At 38.0% G+C, this 26,740-nt stretch overlaps 1 protein-coding gene across 2 annotated transcripts in view; it reads right to left on the reverse strand.

The window, feature by feature from the left end:
• Nucleotides 1-26,740, reverse strand: part of CDC42SE2 (CDC42 small effector 2) — an 82,525-nt gene that overhangs the window by 15,551 nt on the left and 40,234 nt on the right. For both annotated transcript variants that reach the window (XM_057385087.1, XM_057385092.1), the window contains exon 4: nt 19,620-19,938. In XM_057385087.1, the coding sequence (XP_057241070.1) occupies nt 19,620-19,673 (54 nt within the window). In that variant the 5' untranslated portion in view covers nt 19,674-19,938. The remainder of the gene's footprint in view (nt 1-19,619; nt 19,939-26,740) is intronic.

The raw sequence follows: 26,740 nt of genomic DNA on the forward strand, positions 1-26,740 counted from the left end.
TTGTGTTTAACATTTCAGAAATAACCCTCAAACAGTRAGCCTTTTTTGGAGAACTTCTGTTACCATTTATTGCAGTGCTAATTCCAGGATTACCCAATGCTAAAAGCAAACTTYTAATCTGAAAATTCATTCTTGAGTTCTTTGTCATCAATCAAGGCAGGTGTTTCCTATCTCTTCCCTGAGGACAAAGTGACATTTCAATGATAGAACTGTTGAAACAAAACTGTTTGCAAGCTTTGTATTCAAGAACTCAGTTGAAACTTCAAGAGTACAGGCCAAAGATAAAAAAAAATCCTGTGATAGAAATCTAAGGAAAGGATTTAATCAAAAAGTCAAGATAGTCAGATTTAATCAAAGTTCAAGACAGAAGATTTGGATGGCTAGAGGAGAAACTGAAATACTTAATTTTATTTTCCTTCTTTGACCTTTCATATTTTTTTTATATCTGCTGGGAAAGAATAGCAGCAGAAAGAGTCCCTGTGCTGTGGCACCCATCTTATCCTCCARACACTAACACACAGGAAGGGCTAGGTACTTGCACAGAATAGGAAGTATCAGATCACCCTGCAGAGGTAGTTTTCAGTCCTCCTACACACATGCTGTCCTACTCCCAAAATAGTCTTGTGTGCCTGTCTGYCTCTCAAGACAAGCTGTGACACAAGAGTGATGTGTCTGAGTTCCCAATTCTTTCTCATCAAATTTGCTTAAAAAGGTTGYAGTGTCTTTCATCAAACCTACATGAGGAGGTTGTAGGGGCAAGGGTATCCCTTGCATTTGTTTTTGTGCATTGTGTGTTTAGATACATTTCTCCACACCTAATGCACCTTGCACTCTAATTAGGAACCTATAGGTTCTTGTTAAAAACACATAAAGCCTRTATGCAGATAAAGCTGGAAAGTTAACACACACCCATCTCTACCACCCAGATCAACAGACAGCAAACTAATGCTGTGAGAYCAATGGCTGGATGTATAAGATCCTCATAAAGCCAGTATGATATTTTGAAGAAGAAAGGTTGCACGTTCCCTAAACATTTACCTGAGTATTGTGGTATTCTCATTTCTTTTCAGCTGTTTCACATCTGTGAGTTTACACTGCAAAGGCTATCATTTATGCAATATCCAAGTACTATGCAAAAGTTGATGAAATTAAAGAGACACTATAYAGAGAAATGTTAAAATTCCAGTCAGCGCTAGCATATGGTTAACATTTCAATGCTTAATTCATTTTTTTCAACCATGAAGTGACAATGATTACTTGAAGTGTAGGGTGCCCACAAACTCTCTGAATAAGCAAGATTAGACCTATGAGTTTCAAATACCTCACATCAAAACATCTCCCACACAGAAGAAACACAGAGAAGCACAACWAAGGTAATAAGCAAAATAAACTGAAATGCTAGTCTGCCTCCAAACCACCATCTTTCAGTGACAGATCTATTCTGAAGGAGTAATGTGATTACCAAACCCAGCATAAGGAGGTTCTGACCAATGCTGTGATCTCCACCAATTGCAAGATACCAAAGCTGCTGCCCTCACTAAAACACATCTTCCTCAGTCTTCCTCGTGGGAAGTTCTTACCAGATTGCTTAAAGACTCCTGACTGATAAAGAATCTTACAAACTATGGCTTCATCAGAACAAAAGCAGCAGGAAACCAGCACAGGCTTTCATACCAGCTCTTAAGCAGGCATGAGATAATTAGCAAGTCTCCAGCACACTCAGTTTTCATTAAGTTTCCAAAAGTTCATGATTCCTTCCTAGATAAAGGAGTTACAAAATTGAGACCAAGGACTGAAAGAGATGAGTTTTTTAAATAATGTGAGCTGTTACAACTACCATCTAATAACCTGATTATCAAGTGTATACTGGATTTAGCTTTTAAGGCAAAATCCTGACTGACTCAAGTGGAAAAAAAGTTATGGAATCTGAACTCCTCAGCAAAACAACTAGCATTTCCATTCATATATAGAAAAAAAGCAAAATAAAGGGGAAGTAAAAGAATATAAAATGTCAGTGAAGCTGACATAATCAAATTGTCCAGATAGATTTTAAATTTTACTTCCCATCAAATTAATCTATTTCATAACTTTATACATCAAACTGGATTGCATATTATCTCAAACAAATCCTTTGTTTTTAGCAAATTCAGCACCTTCTTGAATCTTTTGAAGTATAAGCTTTTTGATCTGTTTACACAGTATTCCATTATATTATGATGATGTTAGTCATCATATGACAAAACTGGCAATTGCAGCCTATGTTTTCTAAATAAACAAGAAAAAATTGCCAGATGAGGTCAAATGACTCTGAAAGACAATAGGTCTTTTAAGAAATGTGTTTAGCTCACACATCAAAGGGGACTCATTCCATTTCAGATGCTTACACCAACTTTTAAGTTACACAGTGAATCTGAATCTACTCCTTGGTATTAGCTAGTAAGTACTGTCCTTTTCCAAATACACATTAGTACAATTTAAAGATGACATTTGCAACTTTCAACTTCACTGTTCACTTTGTCCACAAACTTACTTATCTTCCATTTTATTTTAATTACTTTAGGTGGTTTAATGTCTCCTTAACAWAATTTTTTTTAAAGTAGTAAAAACCCCCCAAACAGTCATTGAAAATAATCATACTGGTTTTCTACGACAGTACCTACACTTTTTTAATGTCTCTAGACTGTGAAGTCTGATTGCAGATGAATAGGTAATTAATCAGTTAAAAAGACAACAGAGCATGATGAAAACAACAAGTCACAAACTCACAGAATGGTCTGGACTGGAAGAGACCTTGAAGACCATCTCCTAGCCCACAATTTCCAACTCCCTCCCCAACACCTTGCACTAGACTGGGTTGCACAAAGTCCCTTCCAGGGATATGGCAGCAAGAACTTCCCTGGACAAGTTGTTCCAGAGTCTCATTCTCCTCACAGTAGTGAATATCTTCCTAGTATCCAATCTAATTCTAYCCTCTTCCAGTAAAAAGACATTCCTTGTCCTGTCACTACTTGCCCTTGCACAAAGTAAGGGCCTTTGTAGGCCCCCTTGTCCATGATACTGGCTGTGGTATCTCAGCAAAAGTCAGAACTTATCATTAACATATTAACTCTTTCCTTACAGTTGCCTAGCTGAGTACTTTCCAACAGGTTAGCTGTTACTTGGATCAAGTGCTTACTCACAGCCTGCACAGAGGAAAAAAAAAAATTAATCATTGCCTCTTCAGGGTCTATCCAGATCTATGACACAGACAAGGGACAAAAACTGCTGTACAGGAAGGACATAGGAAGAGAAACTGATTTAGTGGGTTTGTTCACCCTTAAGAAAAGAGACATCTGATTGTGCCCTTAATGGTCTTCCACTACCTATACAGGCAGGTACAGAAGACAAGCTCAGGGATGGTTTGAGAAGTGACAGCCTGAAGTTACAACATAGAAAACCCTGATTAAATAAATAAATAAATACAGTAAACAGCTCACAGGTGGTCAAACATTGGACCAAAATCCAAGTGAACTTGAATGTCAGTCCTCTGAGATGCCCAGAACWCAATCGGTCCTGACCCTGCAAAAGTCAAGTCTAGCTGGTTCTGCTTTSAGCAGGTGCATTGCACTAGATGGCATCCAGAGGTGGTGTTCTGTCATCTATTTACAAGTCTCTAGCCTCAGACGAAGAGCAAGCTGCAACTGACTTTCCTGTATATTCTCCCCAGTAATCAAAATCATAATGACATAAAACAGATGTTAAACAAATGATATAAGAACTCACCATAGTACAAGCTTCCTGGAAATTTCTAATGGCTTCTTATGAAAACCAAAGTCTTGATAAGCACACGCCATGAACTGCAACATGTTGATCTTTCTTTCCTTTCACTTACTGACCTTCCTCAACAAGAACACAGGAAATACCTGAAAGATCATCTGGCATGATGAGAGCTGCAGTTCTCTAAAGGACGTTTGCCAGGATTACAACATGTAGCCCCTCCTGCTCAGCCAAATTAATGTCTCTTTACTCCCCAAATACAACACAAACAAAAGGTCTGGGTGTCCTTAAGAACACTGAGTACAGAAATACTTCTGTTAAGCAATTATCTTTTATGATGATTTCCTAGCAAGATTTCCTAGAGGTAGCCTGACTAAAATATACAGTTTTGTTATGTCCTGTGCGTGTAGGTGTCTGCACACATTTRCATCTAGATGGAAGCAGACATGTTGCATAAGGTACATCTCATCTAGATCAGAATGATATGCACACATCAAACTCCACTGCAAGAAAGTAAAATAACAAAAAATAAACTGAACAGGTAATAGCCACTGTCAGACACAGGATCCTCAGTCACACTCACCAGAACAAAACTAATCACTTACTAAGTCTAAGACTTTCTCTGAAGCAACTGGTTAAAGCATCCGCTGCACCAAGGATAATACCCCTARAGGCACTACCATATGTTCTCACAAGCCTGCACATTGTGATTTACCTTTAACTATGACAATAAATCAGGGCACATGTGGTATGTTCAGAAAATCTCTATGCAGCTCATTATAATTCCCTTACTGGGAGACAATGCACTTTCATGAGTTATGGCACTGTTTATTTTTTAGCAGTAAGATTAATGAGTGGAGGCTTTAGTATTTCTGCTTCAGGCAAAACCAAAGCCACAATATTTAATAGCAGTATCCTCAAGTATCAATGAACACACACATAGTGAATTCATGAGCTTTTAAACACTTCTGTGAGTATCACCTTAGAAACTTGGCATTAGTTTACCCAGACAGCAGCAGCTTCTCATTTATATATATATATATATATATATATATATATATATATATATGTATATGCAACAAAATACCCAAACATTTTCTTGGTTTTCTAATGGTGTAATATACCACTTCTCAGTGAAGGCTTACCAAAACAAACTTGCTCTAAAAGCAGATACTTTCTCTTTTTTTTGTACAAATCCCTCTTTAAGGGAAGTAACCTTATTACAGTTTGGTGCAACTCAGTCTAGAACACACAATCCTGACTGCTAACCTTTCTGGCCATCTTCCCACTGGCATTTCCTTGCTAAGTTATTTGTCATSTGAATGACCTCAGCATTATCTTAGGGTTGTCCCTGCTGCTTCAAAGGCATATACTGATCAGTTAKGTCCTCAGCATGAGTGCTGTCACATGGTCTCAGATGCCCTGGTTTGCAGTAGGGGAAAGGAGAATTCATAAGCATGGAATCATAAATTTCCTGTAGTGGTCATCCCACTTCTAGTTCCAAGAAGACTTCAGCAAAAGTCCAAAATTTGACAGTCAGTCTGTTCATCCAGTCCATTTTAGGCCTGTCATTTCATAAAAAATACATCCCAAAATACATTATAATGTGTCAGTCTGTCTTTGCTTGCTCTTGAATCATCAAGACAAAAAGGAGTTGGAAGTTACACAAGAGAAACAGGAACAGCCTCCCATGTTCTTCACATACTGTGAAAAATAGTGACGCTTTTGAAAGGTGATCTCATTAGTGGATGTAGAAATGGTGCCACTATACACAAAATTAAAAAAAAAGGCAATGCAACCAACAGCCAAGACAATTTAGCAAGGGACGGCCCGTTTTAGGGATGCTTAATGTSAAGCACAAAATGGCTACAAGCATCTYTGGAAGAGTAGTATACCCGTAAGTCTTAAGGAATGTTCAAATCAGCAGCTTTAATTAGCTTTCTGCTCAGCTTTTGACATATTCGGAATAGCATCTGACACAGAGTAGCAACACAAAAGCCTAAACCTGAGAGGTGTGGCAAATACCCCCAAAGGACGGAAGGGAAGTTATTCAGGAACTAAATAACATGTTCCAACAGGAGCATGGCAGCAGAGGAACAGTATGGTTTGCCACTGAAAATCTGTAGGTTCAAAAGACAGTCAATAAAGAAAAAAGACCATTGTGCAGGAAAACTAGTTGAGCACCATAATCCTACATATTTCATTATAACAAGGACTATAAAAAGGAAGTGTTTTCAAGGAGTATTCTGCTTTCCTCGGCAAAACAAAGAAATCTCTACTGCCTTGTCCAGTGTCCCATCAAAAGAAAAACACCAGCTCCAAACATGTACAGACAGACCCTTTTGTGTAGTCTTGCTGAGGCATGCCATAAATTCTATAGGTCTTGAGTGTAAACAACCATTATTATTTCAATTTCATCAAGTCAGAAAACAGCCCATATTCCTGACTTATTTGTCACATTCTATTCCTCTAAATCCAGTGTTTTTGATAATAAGTGTTCCAGTGCAGTAGCAGAAATAGCTTCTTACTGGTCCACTATCTGCACTGCAAAGAGACAGAAATTTTGTAAAGGATATAAAGTCAGGTAGATTCACTATTTCTAATTTACTGATTCACAGGTAGWATCAACATGTCATACAATCATCTTTAGACGTAGTGTTGGATGTTGACGCTACTCAGAAGTACCTTTCTATTTACTAATCCATTTTCTGTGGCAAGCCCATTCTTCCTTATTTTSCAAGTTTTCTGCACCAAGTTATCAATGATAAATTTATTCCTGCAAAAGCAGATTTTCCATTATTGTCTTAGTGTCTCCTACTTCCATATTTTTTATACCATTTCATAYCACTACTTCAGCCTAATACTCTCAATTCTGAAGCTGGATTCACTGTAGAAACCCAGGAAATGTAGTGGATTTCTTAGCGTGTCAGATCAGTGATCTTGCCCGAATGAAACCCAATGACAGAGTTTCTTACAACAGGAAGAACAGGAAAGCATGGCTCTTTCATCCAGCTGAACAGGAACCTTTGGAGTTGCAACACTGGGCACTGTGGAGATCTCTTAGATGGCTCCGGATTCATGGGATATTGGCAACTTCAGGGCAACTGCTTCCCCATTCTGCAAGTGCAGTCAGCTTCYACCAAAACCGAGATACACCCAACACAAAGCATCTGACTACAGATTTACAGTGATGGGCAGTTGAAGTCAGAATGAAGAGTAGAAAGAATAATAAACACACAGAGCAAAATCAGGTTTTGTAAAGAGCTGCAGGCTGGAAATTTCTAAACTGGCTGCATAATAATGTGTAGATTATTAATAGCAAATATTTTTCCTTTTACTCTTCAACAAATGGAACTATGTGATATCTAGAAAAACAGAACATAATTCCATCTTCCCAACAACTAGAACTATGAATACACAACTGAACAGTAATTTTTGGTATCAAGACCCATATTGTTCCCAAATTTAAGAAAAACACCTACAACTAGGCTAAAAAAATACCACCACCACTCTGTGTTTCATAACCRGTATCATGTACCCTCTACTAACACACAGGTTTAAGTGGACTACGGCACCTATGACAGTAAAAAGAAGGTTTTGAACCACTGGCTCAGCAGCATAACAACTGCCAAATTTCAATCACACCAGATTATTTTATGAGTTCCCTATGCCACACTGTCATCAGGCTATACCACTCAAAAACATGCTTCCATGATCATGGCACAGAAACTGCAAAAAGGTAGTTTTCTTCCCAGTTTCCAACATGGTTTCTATGCCTTAACCTTGCTTCACTATTTCACCAGGTTTCCCTGACATTCTGTCAATATCCATGGACAGAGGCATTAGAGTAGCCACTTAAAACTGCTATCCTGAACAGATATTGACATGTGCTTTTCAACTGTGGCAAAGTTTTAGATTATGGAGAGGTGTATACTATATCAAAGTAATTTAGGATAAGAAGAAATGCATCAACATGGAAGGTGTCACTTCTAATAAGCAGAATCTTTGTGCACCACTGGTTAAGTACCCAGCTGCCCATTTATTATTACCATACTGAGAGCCTCTCAGAGCCTCTTTGACCTCTGCCTTGACATGTCTGGAAACAGCATGTTCGAAAAATTTCTGAGAATCAGCAAGCTGTGGAAATCGTGCTGTCCCTCAGCAGCTGCTCTAAAGTGGTGTTCTTCACTGCCTGCTGGATGAACATGCAGGCACAGGCAGCTACAGAAACRTCACCATTTGGGTGACTGGCACAGCCCAGTGACTTCTCTGTCACCACCTCTACCCCACTCTGTCCTTGTGCTTCTCTGTTACAGAAGGCTTAACCTCCACCTTGTCTCCTAAAGGTATCAGTCAACTTTGTCATTTGACAGCCACCCAGGCAGGAACTTTACCCAAATACTGCCTCTTATGGCAAAAAMCAAAGTTATTTACAAATTATCTTCATAAAGGATCCCAACAACTGTACAACTAGACGACAAGAGGGTAGTATTAAGAAATCCTGCCCCTTTAAGATTTTGGCTATTYGCTCACCTTTCCTTGTTCTAAATTATCTGTAGCAGCTAAATCAAAGTCCCTCCTTAAAAAAAAAAACAAGTTGCTATAGCTCTTCAGAAGCTCAAAAAGCTTTTCATCAAGARAAACAATCTATATTTGGTTTGTGTTGTGGCTGCTTTCACACAAAGCCAAGCATTACAGCTTCAGAAGTGACTCTGTTTTCATTATAACATTATTACAGACAATTTTAAACATAATTTCTTAAGCTTTAAAATTCATTTTAAYACCTATTGAAAATACAAATATATTTTGAATACAATTTATGAATCTAGTATTTGCCAAAACTCAAGGGAAAACATTCTCCACTAAGAACGGCACAAATATGTTTATTTTTCAGCTATAAAGCTAAAAAAAAAAAAAGCAAAATTCAGGAAATGGAAAGACACATGCATTACCAAGACACTCAGCACTCCCTCTTAGGGATCACCACACAAAAATATTGAGAAACTCAAAYCTTTCTGCCCTTCCCAATTGTTTCCCTGCAAGACTTATTTTCAGATCTCTCTTCTGTGTTCAGATATAGTATAGTTATATTTAATTTCATTATCTTTTTAAGAAATGAAACCACAGAAACTTGCATAAATCCACAATATAAAACTTAGATGTGGATTTCTTTTGGGATAACAGTCACAGCAGAAACCAAACCACAGTCAGTGCACCCTACGGCATTTCTTGTCTTAAGCATTACAAACATAAGTGTCTGCTATGTTTGGTCATAAAAAATAATTTGCCAGTAATACTTGTCCCTGCAATGCCTGCAGAGCCAACATYGCTAAGAGCTTAAGTTGAATTCTATTCCTTCTTGGGCATGACCAAATTATTTACTAAATTCCAGTGAGCTGAAGCAGAGGGATTGTTCATGGAAAGCTCACTGCACCAGTGTGGGAAAAAGATTCAGCATGACTCTCGGAATACAGAGGAAGCTTGTGAAGCTGGCAACTGTAAGTTCAAGTGGTTACTTGTAAGAATCAATCACTTGGTGTACATTTTAGTGATCAACAAATAACTCTAGGATAAAATACGTTTTTGAGTTGCATTTCAGAGCATCCTTCAAAGAGAAAGCTTTGCCTGTATTTTTAGATGAAAGTTGCAAACATAGCAATACGAAATAAAATCCTCTCATTTCCTTTATATTTTCTTTTCTTTTCACTGAGGAAAAATGTGGGCTGGCTAACTCTGGAACACTAAATTACATAATTGTTATGTAATGTAAGGTATTGTAGGGTACCTGGTCACTTTTCCTATTACATAAAGATAGATCAGACTAGTGTCTGATTTCTCTGACTAAACAGAGTCAGTATTGCACTGGTGTCTGGTTCCGAGACACTGAGAAACAGACAAAGACATTGCAAAACATAATTTTGGTGATATGAAACATGCTACTAGGATACAAAGAGAATAGTTTTACTGTCTTCAGTGTGTCAAATGGTATGGCAGATGTTTTGCAGCAGTATGTCATGTGAATATTGGTCCCTTCAGAAATTCTTCCTGTTTTATAATCTYGTTAGATACAAAARAGCTGTTAAYAATGAACATCAAGTAAGAAAAAGARAAAAMCCATCTRATTCAGAATTAGCACCATTCATTTAAAAAACTAKCTAGAATAAACATTAACATCCAAGATATGCTGCCTTCAAAGAAAATCATGCCCCATAAAAACTACCAATAACCATCCAAGAGTACTCCGGAAGTCAGCAGCATCCTGGGCACATACCAAAGGAAAATACTCTGGCAGTTGGGTATTGTTGTCATTCAGCAGATTATTCCCAAAACACAACCCCCCCTAACCAAAAAACCCTGCAAAACACAAACAAAAAATGCCAACTGGAAGCCCTACCACCAACAAAAACAACCTAACCAACCAAAACAGATGAAAAAAAATCAACTGAACACCAAAATCCAACACATCATGCAACAAATATTTTCACAAATCAGAACAATGTCTTTGCTATATAGGAAAACATGAAGTTTACAGACTGCAGAAAAYCCCACAGATTTCAGTTCTTCAACCACTATATCAGCTAATAAACATCTATCTTCAMGCCTCAGTTTTTTGTCAGATTTTATCCACATGTGTATGTATGACAAAGGTGTGAATTTCCTCTTCATTGTCTTCTCTCTGTGGGAACACTAATCTTCTTTAATAATAGAAATGTTGGCATTTTTATTCCTGAATTTAAGAGTAGCTCAATCTCACTGACCTGAGATGCATGCATATGTGTTATATCTTTAGGGGCAGGACCATACAAAGAGGTCTCCATTTCATTGTTTCTGGTTTTCCAGCAGTTTAACCCACACTGCTCTCACCATGACCACACTGTTCACAGGTTCTAAAATAGTTTTTAAAAGCAATAAGTAAGTGGCCACAGTTCTCTCTCACACACAAATCTTGTTTCTTCATTCCCTGAAGTACACACATTGCAGCTTTTTTCTTTCCTCCCCCAGATTTTCCTTTCTTTGCATTATGAACTGAAAAGTAATTTCATTTTCTAAGTTTAGTTCTGATGCTAAAAAGAAAGAAAAAAAAAAGCATTTGATATTCTTGCATGAAGAATAAAAGGCCTGTAAACTCTTTTGCCTGCTGCTATTCTGTAGATCAGCATGCCTATTCTTGTGTTGGCATTTCTTCTCTTTACAAGCTCAGCAATGCCAAGCTGCTGCCACAAACACAAGCAATCCAAAACGCTGCATACACGCACGTGCATGTACGTGCCTGTGCATTTACATATCCTAGCAGATTTGTTTGGAATATGTGCCTGGCAGRATTTATTCTCCAGTTTTAACAGCAATCCATTACTTAACCACCATCCTAGAGCCTAGGAATTAAATGCATTTTCAGTAACTGCAGTACAAGCTGTATTTAAAGTAAGATATGTTTCTAATACAGTAGATTTTACTCTCAGTCTTTCAAGAAATCTACCTGAAGTAAAATTTAGTTTGTAAGCTACCTACATTTAGAATATGTATCATAAGAGTAGCTTTCTTCTAGCAGTAATACACTCGCTTGACACACAACTCCATTCCCAGTAGAATGTAACCAAGCGTGCTTTCTTTAGGTAATTTAATCCCTGAAAGCATCAGTTCTTCAGGCCAAAAAACCRATAAAGCTCCCCAAAAGGCAAGTTTTATGCAAATATACATAATGAGGTAAAGATTAGTAATTATTTTATGCAACTGTCTTTTTGAACACTGATTATGATATCACCTCTGAAAGTCTATCATTCTGGTGTAAYCTCCAATTAACATCTGCTTATAAACCCTGTTGGAAGTATTTTCCTCCATTTTACTCACATTCATTTTTCTCTACCCACCACATCATCCATATGTCCCAGATACTCTGTTCCTTCCTAATTTAAGGTCACATGTTCTGAAGCCACTGATGGACCATTGAATAACCTGCCTGACATCTTCTAGCTGTAAAACAAGAATTGAAACGTTGACCCTTCATGTGAGTCAAGCCTGAACTGCAAGAAAACAGAACCCGGCACTAGTGACAGAACTGGAGGGTCAGTGAAGGCAARACTTGGAGCTGTCTGAGGCCAGAATAAAAGAATGTTAAATGTCCAAAGCATCTACCTGCACTRAGTAGTCATGACACTCTGCTCATGGAAAATGATTTTACTTTTGAAGTAAAAGGAAAATACCATACTTTCAAAGGTCACAATTTCTTTTAACAAACCTAAAGTACAAAACTCTGTGTTATACTATATCCCAATCAGAGAGATGGATGTAAATCAGAGAGAATGCAGACACTGATAWGCAACAAGCTCTAGGTATTTCCTCTCATGCACTGCGATGAGATGARCTCTGTACTTCTCCTCCAGAGACGGAAAACTCCAGCTGGTTAAACAATGGAGTGTAAAATGCCACCCTAGGTCAGCAAAGAAAGGCTGGTCTGGGCAAACTTARAAAGACAAATCACAACTTGGTCTCAAACAATTTATCAATCTCCAGAGATAAGGCAGACACATATCACCCTGAAACCATCTTGTGCAGGTTAGAAAGATATAAATAGTAATATCTATATTACTATCTATTACGATCTGYATTGCTATCTATTGCAGCCCAGCCAAAGTTAAGGCAAAATTAAAACACTGATTTGAGAACTATGAACTAGGTAGTCTTCCATGATAMACTATCAAGCAGAACATAAGGGGTAGTTACGTTCACACTGAAAAAGTTATACCACAAGCAAGAGAAAAACAATTATGAWGACCCTGGGCCTGCTTAAGACAACATATTATAAATCCAGACTATTTTCTAAACCTTAATGAGCTGAATTTACAATTGCATTAAAACAGATAATGTAGCTTAAAACTATCTAAAATTCCATGTGATCCTCATCCTTTTTGATACCAAGTCACTTTCAGAGCAAGACGTATTAACAAGTCACTGCTACACATGTATTTGAGAGAGTAAACACAAAGAGCGATAGTATCTTTCCTTGGCTACAGTTAGCTACAGCTCTCTTGAGGATACACCCAAGCAGCTAAAGTAACTCTCTAAAATTATTTGAAAAACAGAAAAACCCCAAAGCATTAAGAGAGTCATCACTTCCTTGAATCTGCATGAGAGTGCAGTTCACAGGTTCAACTTTTCTGCCCAACCTCCACTCTTCTATTCTTCTCACTCTGTGACAGGATATCAACCCAGATTTACAGAAGTCAGCATTTTAGAGTCATCAGCTAAACCACTTTGAAGACACAGGCAAGAAAGTAATTGCAGTGATTACCTATTAAAGCCTATGGCTTGCTTACTGGGTACTTTGTAAATTCAGGATCTTTGAGAACATGAAGGATAGCATTRATATAAGTAAATGGGAACTTTGGTATCATGCATATCTCATGCATAAATCAGTCATGACAGGAACTGCAGAACCAAAGGTTTGAGGAACAGTCTGAAAAGGGAAAACCTTCAGCATTGTGAAATACTAATGCTGGGAATCAAAAACGTACATGCAGGCAAAGGTCTTTAAAATAGCCATTTAAAAATACACATTTGGTGAGTTGCATATGAGTCCTAAGAATTATGACCAACAGAATATCTGAGATCCATTCCAAAAAAATTATGATAAAAATATAGTAAGATAGCAGCAGAAGTAGCTTCTAGTCTCAATACTCCCTTTCATATCAAAAGCAGTTAAAGCCAAAATGCTGAACACTTAGCTTCAGGGAAATAACTGGCTTCTCTATTCATTAACACAAAAAATATTTCCAYAGAGTGTCAGTGAAAGTGCACATCACTCAGGCTATGTCCAAATTACCCCTACCTCTAGTTGTTGGCAAGCAGAAATGCCCCTGAATCTTCATTCTTCCCCATGTCCCATGCTCTGACATGGAAAGCAGAATGCAAAAAAAAACATCTGAACTGCCAAACATAAGAACTAAGGCACATTTTAAAAAATTACTACAATTGCATTGGAAATGCTTCCAAGGTCTCCAGCATGGGCTCCAAGGGTGGTTGCAAAGCTATCAACTTTTGCTAGCCAGATTCAAGTAGTTCTTGTTGGCAGCTCCTTTTGTCAGCTCCTTTTGACTCATACCAGGGTTTTGCCCTTGAAAATGCTTTCTCACTGAAAAATCTGTAAATTTAAGAGAAACAAGAAATTCAAGGGCTCTAGCACTGGTGTCCAGAACAACAAATAGCATAATCTACTTCCTCCCCATGTTTGAGTGGAAAGCCTGAGCTCTGCGGAGCCTGGATGTATTAAAAGGATATTACATCCTTCTCCAAGTATGTTGATAATGGCAAGACACATTCTTGTCAACAGAAAGCTGGCACAATTCTTGTTTCCAACCTCCCCCAAAGAGCTAATTTCCATGTCATCAACTAGTAGTTAACTTACTAGTTAAGTAAACAGCATCAATATAGCTAACGAAGAGCTAGAAATTTCACAGCCACAGTAACAGATCATAAAATACTCAGTCAATTTTCATTCAGGTGTTTACAAGTAAACACAAAATGCTTCTTTTGTTTTCTTTGTAAACAATTTAATAATTGAACATCACAAAAATATTTTGAGTGGATGAGTGGCAGCTAATTTAAAGGTTAAAAAAAACAAACACCTAAAGCAGCTCTATCAGGCTGAAAGCCATACATACCTGGTTTTATAAATAAAAGCCAAGCATTTTGCTTATATGATTCTGCCCCTTTGATAAGGTATTCCCTCAAGCTACTTCCAACAACAGCACTGAATAGAAAAAAGAAGGAATTTGAAACATCTGAACTGGCAGCTCAATACGTAACTCATTAGGACAATTCTGAAATCTGAGGGCTCTCTAAGGTTGTCATCTTTTACATGGGCTTTTATGGGTTTACTGAATGCAGTAGGCTGATTAAATTAAATTGAAAAAAGAGCCTGAGTTTTAGACACTGTAAGCCTGAAGCTGCACTTGCACAGCACAGCTTTACTGAATAGGGAGCCCAAAACACTACTTCTTCAGTAGCAAGGTGGTATGTGTGCCTCYTGAGGGTGATCTATTCTGCAGCTGCAAGGCACACTGAATGCTTCATTGTCTTTATTGTGTTCAAGTTTTTAAGARTTGCACAAGTTGCAGTGTTAGACGTATCCTTAGCTATATCTGAAATCTGGAGATTTCTTTTGCAGAGAGGAAGCTAGGGCTGGCAATATCCATCAGTGGTTAATTTCCTTAARTAAGGGTTAAGATAATTTATGTCTTCTGTAGCTTTCAGCACTCAGTTCAATTAATAAATACAGCAGTATGTGCAGGGCTTTTTCTGCCTCTCTTTTAAGATTGGTCTCCCAGCTCTACATACCTATCAGTCGGTCCTCTTCCAGACATCAAAAGAGAAAACAAACAAACTTCACTTTCCAAACCACTTTAAACATTTATGGCATAGCATGCAAGAAAACCACAATAGGCCCTTGACAAAACTAAAATGGAAATMATCTAAATAAGAGACAAGCAACAAAACAACGACTAATTAACTAGAGAAGGAAGTTTGGAGCCAGAAGGAAGACAGCATAGTTTATTCTTTTGTARCAGAGCAGTAACTTTACTGCAAGGTCAAAGCAAACTGAAAAGCTCAGCTGTACYGAGCTTTGGCCCAAACCAGGTGGGAGTTCTCCAGACCATGACCAGAGGTTTCTCAGACCAAAAATTAACTTTGCAAGTTAAAAATGGACAGACCAGGAAAAAAGAAGTACTGGAAAATAACAGATTCCTGGTGTAGGCAACAAGCTCAGCCTAAGAAAGAAACTACAGACACCTTCTCTGAAAACCTGCAAGATTTCTAAACTTCTTTTATCAAGCAATGCATCTGGTAGTGGGGATTTGGCAGAGTTTACTGAAACATRGCAATGGATGAGATGGTAGTACAGAGGAAAACATTTTCCAGTGACTGATCTTGCATTGTTGGGAAATGAAAATCAGTTTACAGAATCTATAAAGGGTATCAGTGGGAGGTGTAAGGAAACTGGTGCAATCACAGAAAGTGCTACTCTTCCCTAAATARAGGTTTGGGTCAGATCATACGAGACTGAATTCAGGCTACTTAAACCAAGAAAACCTGAACATAGTTATTAATAGATTAATAYCACCTCATCGGTATCATGAAAATAGATATGAAAGCAACTAGTTGTTTGAAGCCTTCATTGCGGTAAAATATACTAAGAATAAAAAAAAACCCTAGAGGTTGATACAAGAACACCTTTCCTTGGCTTTTGTTTGGATTCTACKGTGGTAAGAGCTTCAGGCTATTAAGGAGACACCATCAGGAACATGCTACCTTCAGCTGACTCCCTAATTAGTTTTGTTTCTTTAAATACTTGTTTTTGCCACTCATCACTGTATTTCAGAGAAGCTTAGAGATCCACTTTCAAATGTGTGCCTTCCATGATCGTTGAGTACTGCAGGTTTGGATATACAAAATGAAATATTTAGCAACCAAAGTAAAATTGAGGAGAKAGAGTAGAACACTGCTTGCCAAGTCATCTATGTTTTATTTCACAGCATTAGGGCTCACTCAGCACTGACGAAAGACTAAAAGCTGTGCCATGATACATTCCACTAAAAGATGATAATGGTGACACTTGCACAGTGATTTAACTAACCTCGAAGAACACTAGTATATAATTGCAATACTGTTACCATTCTGCTTTGGGGTATGCTATTAGAGAAGTAATGGCAGTGAAATTTGCAAAGTGATGTGCTCTTATTGTTCTTCTATAAAACTGACTGAAAGGACTCATGCATGTACAGTTTTCATGTTAAGTGCACTATGGCTGAAAATAATAGATATGTTGTATTTGGCCGTTTCAAACATAGTATGGTAGAATTTTGTCAGCAGAAAGCAGAGACAATTCTGTCATCCTGGATTTCAAGGGAGGTGGAAACTCCTTAACTCAATGGATGCTGTAAATAACACATAAACACACAACTCCTAAAACTTCAATTGCTTTTTTCCCCGCCACCTAAGAGAGTTAACATTTATGTCACTATCCATGACAGGTGGATATACCTGCCAAAGATAATGAGAAAAAARTCACCTTTCAGGCAATGCCACCCAGCAGATGGAGGGAACCTAGGAGACAGAGGAGAATGGGCACAGGATACTATGGCTTGTGGTGGCAGGCAAGCTCCCTCCCAGGCTGCCTCACCTTCCCAAGTGCCCTTATACAACAGGCAYGAGGCCCTGGAACAGGATGGACACACAACTGATGATGTGGACGAGGTTTTCCTGCTGTGCTGATCCTCCTTTTTCTGGTGACYAGTGACAGGACCCAAGGGAACACACAAAGATGTGTCAGGAAAGGTGTGGGCTGGATATCAGGGAAAGATCCTTCACCCAGAGGGTTTTTGGGCACTGGAACAGACTCCCAGGGAACCGGTCAYAGCACCAAGCCTGACAGAGCTCAGGAAGTGTTTGCACTATGTTCTCAGGCACACGGAGTGAATTTTGGGGCTATCCRGTACAGGGCCAGGAGTTCGGACTCCATGATCCTTTTGTGTCAYTTCCAACTCAGGATATTCTATGACAATTTTAAATTAAATCAGAAGGAACATTTTAAACACTGATCAGAACAAGCAGCAAATTAATTTCCTGCTTTCAAGGTCTGTTTTGAGAGGCTGGTGGTTGTTGGCGTTGCTACGAGACCACATTTGTCCTTCAACAGAAGCAGCACACTTAACATGTAATGGCTGAATATGAAACGGCATTGGGACATTGTTAGGCAGGCCATGAAAAGGTTGAGATGCAGGAGTTAAAATGAAAGAAGGCACATGAAAGGAATGAAATTGGGCAGATTAGGCATTCCTCCTTAGAAAGTGGACTCAACTGACAAGTTGAATGCACAGCAGGGGACTGAATTTTATCCAAGTTTACATGTTTCACTTAGTTTATGATAAACAGGTACTGATACGATGTAACAGTATTTTGGAACTCAAAACTAGCATGTTTTTCAGCACAGAAGTCTGTCAAACACGCAGTCATAGAACACCTGCAGAGACAGGGAGAAACTGCTTCCTTATCACTTGCCTAATTTATCAGTTTGCCTCAGACTTACACTAGATGCTTTGCTGTTTGTCAGAGATGGAAAACATTCCTGTACTTACTCAGAGGTACAAGTGTCTGATTAAATACTCCACTTAGTGCAACAGAGCATGGCAGAACAACACAGCAAAATTAGATGAGTAACTGCAGCGAAAGGACAACCAAGTGCCTTTCGTCAGGCATGCCAAGAAGGGCACACATCTCTTTTTTTCTGAGACCTATTCTGAAGAATTTTGGCACTTTATAACAAGCAAGTCTCCTACAACACTTGAAAGGCATGTTTCAGAAATTAGGTCAGTGCTCAACAGCAAGCTGTTAGCTCCTTAAACACAAAGATGGCTTTAATTATCAAGCAAATGCACACCATCGTATCAGYAGAAACATAGTGGGCTGCCTCACTTTTCTCTACTTTCCAAGTACAATCTCCATCTGCTTCATAAGTCGTTATCCACACACCTCTACGTGATGTATTAACACATGTGAATTTCCTGGGGAGTAACTTTAACATATCATAGAGCCTGAGTCAAGATTTTGTGAGAACTGAGCCTCTATCTAAGAACTCTCACATCTTATTCAAATATATATTCAAAAACCAAGACAAAAAACTTTGGCTATATAAGGATGCAGCTAGAATTTTAAAGGATTGCATGGTATTCAAGCAAGAGAGGAGGATCACAGCTTCCCATATTGGTATCTTAGAGTTCATCTCTTCTTGACTGAAATAAAGTTGCACTAATTAGTTCAAAATGTTAATGGTCACACTTCAATATTTGTATGCCATCCAAGGATCAGACTGGCATTCAGGCTTTGGGCAATGACAACACCCACTGTGGGATTTTTTTTTTAATCCTTTGCTTCCCTATAGCCAAATATTAGCACCTGAGTATATTAATGTGAGTTTTCTTTATTCCTGTTGGGATTMTTTTGCTATAATACTACTAGTAGTAATTGGACTTTCCTTACATATTTGTAAAACCACCATATGACCAATGTAATTTCTATACATTCATTTAGCTTGATCTGGATGTYACACCATACAATGATCTTTCTCACATTCCTGGTTAATTCCACCTTCATGCAGGCAGAATTTCCCCCAACAGCACTGGACTCAGAAACCTACTCTAAAGGTACTTAAAAATACATGAAAATGAAGAACATTTCTGTACTTTGCTTTTCTTACATATGTTTTGAAATGTTCTTTAACCTAACTGATTGCTATGTACTTTTTCACACAATGGCCATTTCAAATTTTACTAAAAAAAAAAATAAATTACAGTATGAGTGCACCCCTTCACTCCTCCAAGATTTAATCTTGGAAAACTAACCAAAGAGTTAAAGCTGAAATCCTTAATTAAACCAAAGTGGTGGAGGACTGGATTTCACTCTGGATTTTTTAACATCATCATTTCCTTCTCCATTGTCCAGCCATACCTGAAGGCAGGCCTTAAGTCATACAGAAGTCAGGACATTTACACATTTCCACCAAAAAGTTATTTACCCTAGAATGAGARTTCACATCCTCATCACCCTTTTCCCTTCTCCTCCTTTTCAACTCCACCAAATACAGGCTCTTTCCAAAGACTTGAGATATATTTGATCTTAAGGACAGGAAAATGATAGCAGTTTAGAAGAGACTTTTTTTGATCCCCATCAAGGCAGGACATCAGTTAATCCCCTAATTCTCACCAAGCTAGGCCAAATGGCCCAAATTAAAGAAAAAAAAAGAAAACCAGAAAATCTGACAAATGTAGTTAATGATATAAAAATAAAGTAGTGCCAATATTCATACTTACAGGCTGAGGCTGTTCTGCAATACAGCAGTTGAAACACAACCAAAATTCACTCATTGTTTACAGTCTGAAGTGGGAACACAGATGAAAAGCAGGACTCAACCTTCGCAAGTCTGTCTGCAGGTASTAAGTTCTTTGAACAGGTTTATTTTTAATGGCTCCAATGTGAAAATCTTTTTTTCTGTTGAGCTCTTCTCCAAAGACAAGTCAGTCCCAGGACAAAGAACTTGAAGGCAAAAAGTTAGAGTCTTCTTTCAGAAGGTTGATCCCAGCACCAGAGAAATACTACGTATGCTTCTTTGGTCCCTAGCGTTACGTGAACCTGAAAACAGAAGTACATTTATCAACAAGAGAGAATATATAGAATCTCAAGCTCAGMCAGCCCCCCACAACACTGATTTCTTGGTAATATCCTGAATTACAAACTGAAGACACTAGAATCACGCCTATTGACACACCATATTTCTCAATGGAAAAGTGACCCAGACCATTCACAGTGTGAGATTTAAACAGTATTTAACATCAACCCTGTTACACAATTGTCAGTCAAAGGTATTATCTCCTAAATGTTGAGGCAACAAATATATTTCTGTATATGGAAAATCGGCAAAATGGCTGGACCTGGTCAACACAATGTATTTTCCTTTCACCCTCTTCTACCCTGCGTTTCATTTACAATTGACTTCAAAATASGATATAACTTGTAGAGCTTGAAACTGTTTCCTTAAGCTTCTAAAACTCATCAAGTGGAACAAATGAGGCTCCAGATTCCAACCATTCCTTTGCTAAAATAATGTTTATTGGTAAACCTCCATTCTGGTTTCTTTCAGTAAGAGTGCAATAAAAATTCCTGTGAAACTTCACTTACCTTGCYATATATCACAAACTTTACTTGCAGAGAAACAGAGACAATGAGTATTCAGAAGTTTTTACAAGCACACTCCTTAATAATTCTTTATATTACTGCATCTTCACTTACACAATGTTTGCACAAGTATTATTCCTATGCTATTCSTCACAGCATGAAGCAGTTTGGAGACTCCATGCAATGCACAGAACTACATGCATTGTATATGTACAAACACACATTCTGTACCAGAGCAGTTCCACTTTCCTACCACCTCCATTAGCTCTCTACATGCCAAGCACAAAGACATGCCTCATTTATTACACACATGCCAAGTTACTGCACCGTGTGGCCACCACTAGCCAGGTACTTTCCAGGTCTGATGTCTACAACACACACAAAAAGAACACAGCAGAACCTTGCCCCTCATATATCCAAAGCCTCTAGGAAGCTTTCACACTCCTTAGCTTTTGAGACACTAACATGTAAATTTGACAATTCCAGTCCTGTGTAATTCAGCTTATGGCGCTTATGGCTCCTTAAATCTTAGTTGATTAAACTTCTGAGAAGACTGGCTCAAAGTTATTCTGAAACACAGCAATGCACCTCCAATGCTATCTGTTCAGATCATGAGAAACTAAGAAATTAAATACTCAAAGTAACATCTTGAAGTTTGATATATTTTAAGCTGCTGGAGCAATAAATGAATATTATGCAGTGAGCTTTTCTTGCTGTGCAAGTGCCCAAATATTCTGATTTGTGACTCCTGAAATCATGAAACTTTTAWTATTGCTTCCTTACAATCTTTTTGRCACAGGGCAGAACGGACATATCAAATTCTTGTTCTCACAGGGGGTTAACTTTGATATGGCTGTTGCACCCACGTACAGAAGAAACACACTGAAGGGCAAGGAAATTCCTGTTGTTAATCTGTCTCTGTGTTTGTTCACTGAGAGCTGGCACACTCCTCCAGCTCACTGCAGCCTCCAGSCTGTGCTAAAGCCCTGGGAACAAACCTGAAGGGCTTGTGCGTGCACCTGTGAGCCTGGAAGGCTCTTCCTGTTTACAGAACACCCAAGGGTGCAGAAGTTTTGTTCTGCATAGCCACTCTCAGCATGCAGCACTTGTGACCTTCAGGACAGAGCCCTCCTCAAAACTGACTCCCTGCCTTAGTTCTAAAGCTTCTGACTGACAAAAACAAGCTAAAGATTGTAAATAGTAATCATTGATAGCATTTTTATTCTTAAAAATGCATTTTTTTTCTTCTACAGCCTGTAAAGTGGTACATTTGCCTTTAGTCTGATGCAATCACTAACAACACCTTTTCAATCAGTTAACTTTTGATTAAAACACACCACAGAAAYATCARTAAGTCTGGAGAAAACTGACATTAATTGCACCTCTTAAAAGGCAAACAAATGCTTAGCAGTATTCGTTAGAGCTCTGGAATTTCATATTCCTTTCCAGTTTGCYAAACAATTGATTTTTACAGGAGCCAAGCTGATATAAATAAAGGGATAAATCCGTTGCACCAAAATGGAAAGAAAAAGCAATTAAGCTGAAAGAAAAGAAATGTATTGGCACTGTGATGTCAACAGCAACACACTAGGACTTCTTTCAATCTGCCAGTTRCTTGTTTAAAGAACAAGTTGAAACACGAAAATTCTACTGTTYTCTTGCAAATTATTGGTCAGAAAGAAAGAAAGAAAAAAGCACCACAGTGGCCTACAGCTACTATGTAATATCAACGCACCAGCCATCTCGTGGGAAAGTGCTCCTGCAAAGCTTGAACTGCGCCCCAAACCTAGCTGCAATTAACAAGGTCTCAAAATACAAGTATTATTTCACAGCTAGTTCTCTGCTTTATCAGAGGATTAAGATTTTAATCACAGACCCACAGAATGGTCTGGGTTGAAAGGCACCTAGAGATCATCTTGTTCCAGCATCCCTTCCATRGGAACACCTTCCACCTGACCAGGTTACTCAGGACCCCATCCAAGCTGGCCTTGAACACTGTCAGGGATGGGGCATTCACAGCTCCTCTGGGCAACCTGTTCCAGTGTCCCACCACCCTAAAAGCAAAGGGTGGCAGTTCTAACATGGCATCGTTCACAGCGCTGCTGCATTCGTATGCACAGACTTGCCACATGAAAAGTGTAACAGAGGGTGAAGAATACACCTCATGGAAACAGCTCTGCCACCCTTTGCTTTTGCTCTTTGCCCAGTTTATGGTGCGCAGAGTGGCAGAACATTGTAGATCTCACACTGAAAAGCCAAGACAGTTACTCAGTCAGAATCAGAAATTTATCAGAGAGATACGTGGTGAAACCTGATTTGCTTTTCCCATGTAAACTGTCTAAACTTTGAATGCAACTTACTTTAGCGTGGATGATTCACACTAAAAACCACACAGAACTACAATGCTGAACATCTCATTTGAAGGCTTTTATACTTTAGTTATGATCTCTATTTAATAACATTTATATAAAGTCTAAGTATGATGAAATTAAGACTTTAAAACTAATGAATTGATTAAAATTTAAGGTGAAAATCAATAAGGTAATTTTCATTATTCTGAGGTTTATTCCACAGTGACTGCAAAAACCAAAACTACTGCTTATTGTTCAATACCAGTCACAAAGGGAGTTAAGTGCAAACACCACATTAATGAATAGTGGGTAAAGCACGTTCTGTTACATTTTTCTTACTAAAGCAGCATTAACTTTTCTGTGAGAAATAAACAGAGCAGGAAAGGAGGAAAAGTAAACAAAGAAATCAATTTTCCCCAAGCTCTTCACATTTATTGATATAAAGCAGGTTAGGTAGCATTTACCTTAACTGATCCAATCCAAAAAAATATGCTCTATGCTGTGGTGAGACAGTTAAAATAAAGCCACTTATTAATTATACAGCTTGAGAACAGCCTGTTCTTTTTTAAAAAGCATCTACATAGTTCCTTTTAAGGGTGAACTCTCTATATCCTTTGTATACTGTTCACTGCGACTTCAAACAGGAAGTGTGGTAACAACGCTGTTTGACAATTATTTGAAGCAAACAGAACCACAGGAAGAGGAAAAAAAATGACAGCAGGTGTTAGTATCTGAATTTAACTAAGTTTGCTTCAAGTCTCAGACTACTATTGAAGGAGAATGGGGAAAAAAGGRTAAAAAAAAAAGCAACCTATGAACAAAAAGTCCTAAGTATGCCATATCACAGTGTGTCATGACAGAACATGATGTTAATATAATAAGCACATGTACAACCAAGCCTACTACTAGTATTTTAGTCTCAAATACTTTGTAAGAAAGACCTTTACAGTTWCTTTTACTATAGAAGATTCACTCAATGAATTGAATTTTTTTGTCTTCAAGGTTTTTTTGCCTTAAAGGAATTGAAAAGTTATAATTTCTTTCAATCCTGCAAGCTATAAGTAGAAAATTATCATTTCCAAGTGTATTTTTAAGACTTGTTTCATGGTTTTCCCTTTAAATTTCTATTGTAGCAACACGATTTCCTCTTGATAATGACTAAATAAAGTAATGTGACAGCCAGAAATGAGGGAGGAAGAGGACTAAGGCCAAACCAACAAACAGGTTGTGCTAGTGCACACTTCCATACGCTTACAGCTGTGGATGACAGAGGACGCTCTCCAGCTCTCAAAGGAAGTTAGAGGTGTTTATYAATTTGCCGGCCTCATTCTTTTTCAAATGAAACAATCTACAAGAAGCAAGAGGTTTCAATCAAAGACAACCTATAAAGTTGCCTCCATTAATGCATTTTGTGCCAAAAACTTTATCTCACAGGGATACTGCTCTTACAGAAACACTCTTCCTCCATAACCCACTACCAGAACTGACACTTCCAGGGACTTTGACACTAATTTTAAYACAGATTATGCTTTGCACTTTCAAATCCTGAGAAACTTGAGCTGCAAGTAACTCTTGCCACACAAAACAACATTCATCACTAACAYAGCCCAAATTAAGACTGAAATCCCTTTTCCATTTCCTCATACTCTTCCCATATGGATTGTGCCTCAAACCCCTCCCAAGTGCTTTAGGCTTTAGTCTCAAGATATTTAACAATCTTCTTCAAAGTCTGAGTTGGACTTTCTTGTACATTTTCAAGCCCTGAATCTGTAAAAAGGTTATTTTATTCATGTCTTTATGATACAGTTTTGCACATTATTACTATAGCAATAAGACTACAGGGTTTTATTTTGGGATTATTGGTCAYCTGGAGTCAGTTCTTAATTTCGCCCCTATTTATACTGAAATGGTTTTTATTAGTATGYTTCCTTAAGCAAGTTAGAAATAGGTTGTACTTCAAATCATACTCAACACAAACTAATAGCAATAAACAATTACTACTACAAGAGCAATCTGATTTTAAGTTAAAAGTTTCAAAGACTGATGAAAAGAGAGGAATAGGATAAAGACAGCATTACAGCTTACTTAAAGGAGACAGATGGGGTGATTTTTTTAATTCCTGTTGCTGATAGAACAGAGTCTAGCTTTAGGAACAATCACATCTTTCACTGGAACAGGACACCTCCAGTTTTTGTTTTCAGTTTGTAGGAAGCCATCACAAGCTCCTTGGCAATAAATGCACCCACCTGGAATAACATGTGGGAGGGCAGCAAAAGATAGGAAAGAAACCACAGCAAGTTTGCAAGGAGAAATATGGGTTTTCCTTATCAGGCCACTAATGGCCTGAGAGGGAGCTGTACAGAAAGGGACAGCAGCAAAGCACACAATTTTGTCAAGGAAAGAACTGCTCACCAAGTGTGACAGTAAACATATTTGCAACTGCCAGCTGTGACCYTAAAGCAAAAAGCCTTTAAACAACTTTATAACTTTTTTTTTACACTCTCATCTGCAATTGCCTGAGTTTCACTCTGTAGCCCTTCAGTTAAATTCATTTGTTTCACCTGAGTGGTCCAGCCCTTGAAAAGTCTTTATTATTTTGTGCACAGAACCAAGAAGGGAGACAGAATCACACTAGTCATATTAAAATTCCTCATGTCCAGTTACATTGCAAAACTTCCTCCAGTCTTTATTGAATAATTACTTTTTATGCACATGGGTTAAATGAAGCTTTCTGAAATAGCCAATACATAGCTCATACTGTTCCCCACACCCACATGCAAACAGGAACCTACTTCTGAAACCACAGAACTGAACATCTAGTAGTTCTGCACTATGAAAATAAGGAAAAACTAATAAAAAGCTAATCATTCAAAATTACTTACTAAATAGCAGGAAGCCAAACCAAAGAGAAAATATTCTATCCTATCTAAGACATAGTATAGGCATATTTTGTCCTAGCTACAAACACAGTTAAGAACAAGTGAGAAGCCTTTGGGAATTCAGTCCTATGGTTTAGAAAATCTGATTTCACATGACTTCCTATTTGCATTAAAAAAATTTATTCTGTTAGACAAAGTTTTTATTGGTCAGTAACATATTCTTCTTAAGTAGCAAGTCCTATTGAAGGAAGAATAATGCTTTTCTCATCTGGCCTATTGTTGCTTCTAACAGGTAATACCAGTCAGGGAGGGAAAAAATAAACATGGAGAAGTAGTAGTTCAAGGCAAACTGTCAACAGTGGAAAGAAAGAAACCCCAAAACAAACAAATCCTCCTGAAGAATGCCCAGCTACCACTTTAAAGTAATGATGGGAAATCCTCAACACTGGCATGGAAGGAGACCATAATTTTAAAAACAGTGCAGCATTAGAGGGAATGGAACAGTCTACGCTCACGACAAACTACATGACAGACCATACAAGATATTCAAGGAACCCTCACCTCTTTTTAGTATGACAATAGATAAAAAACGTTATTCACAGTATTTACAACATTCCTTTTTCCACAGGAAACTAGTACATCAAAGCAATTTCCAAGGTAATTCCAGGATACAGGAAAGAAGTACTGACCAGTACAGTAAGTGTTTCATGTAAAAAAAAAAAAAAAATCTATCACCATGGCATACACATATTACAGATTTTAACTAGTTATTGCAAAATAGCCCTGCAACACAATCCTGATGTCATATCTAAAATCATTTTAATGCTCTTCAGAAAATTGTTGCTGTCACTTCTATTGTCCCAAATGTCTGGTGTGCAGTGCCAATTTACACCCTGAGACAAGGTATCTATTTTTTTTTTTTTTTAGTTTAAACAAAATAGGGAGTTTGGTGGTAACCCACAAAAAGCTCCCTCCCAGACTGTCAACATTTTACACCATTTGTACATTTTAGCAAAGAAACCACTGTTC

The sequence above is a fragment of the Malurus melanocephalus genome, unplaced genomic scaffold (assembly GCF_030028575.1).
Source record: "Malurus melanocephalus ecotype Western Australia unplaced genomic scaffold, MMel_1.1 scaffold_15, whole genome shotgun sequence".
Taxonomy (NCBI): Eukaryota; Metazoa; Chordata; class Aves; order Passeriformes; family Maluridae; genus Malurus; species Malurus melanocephalus.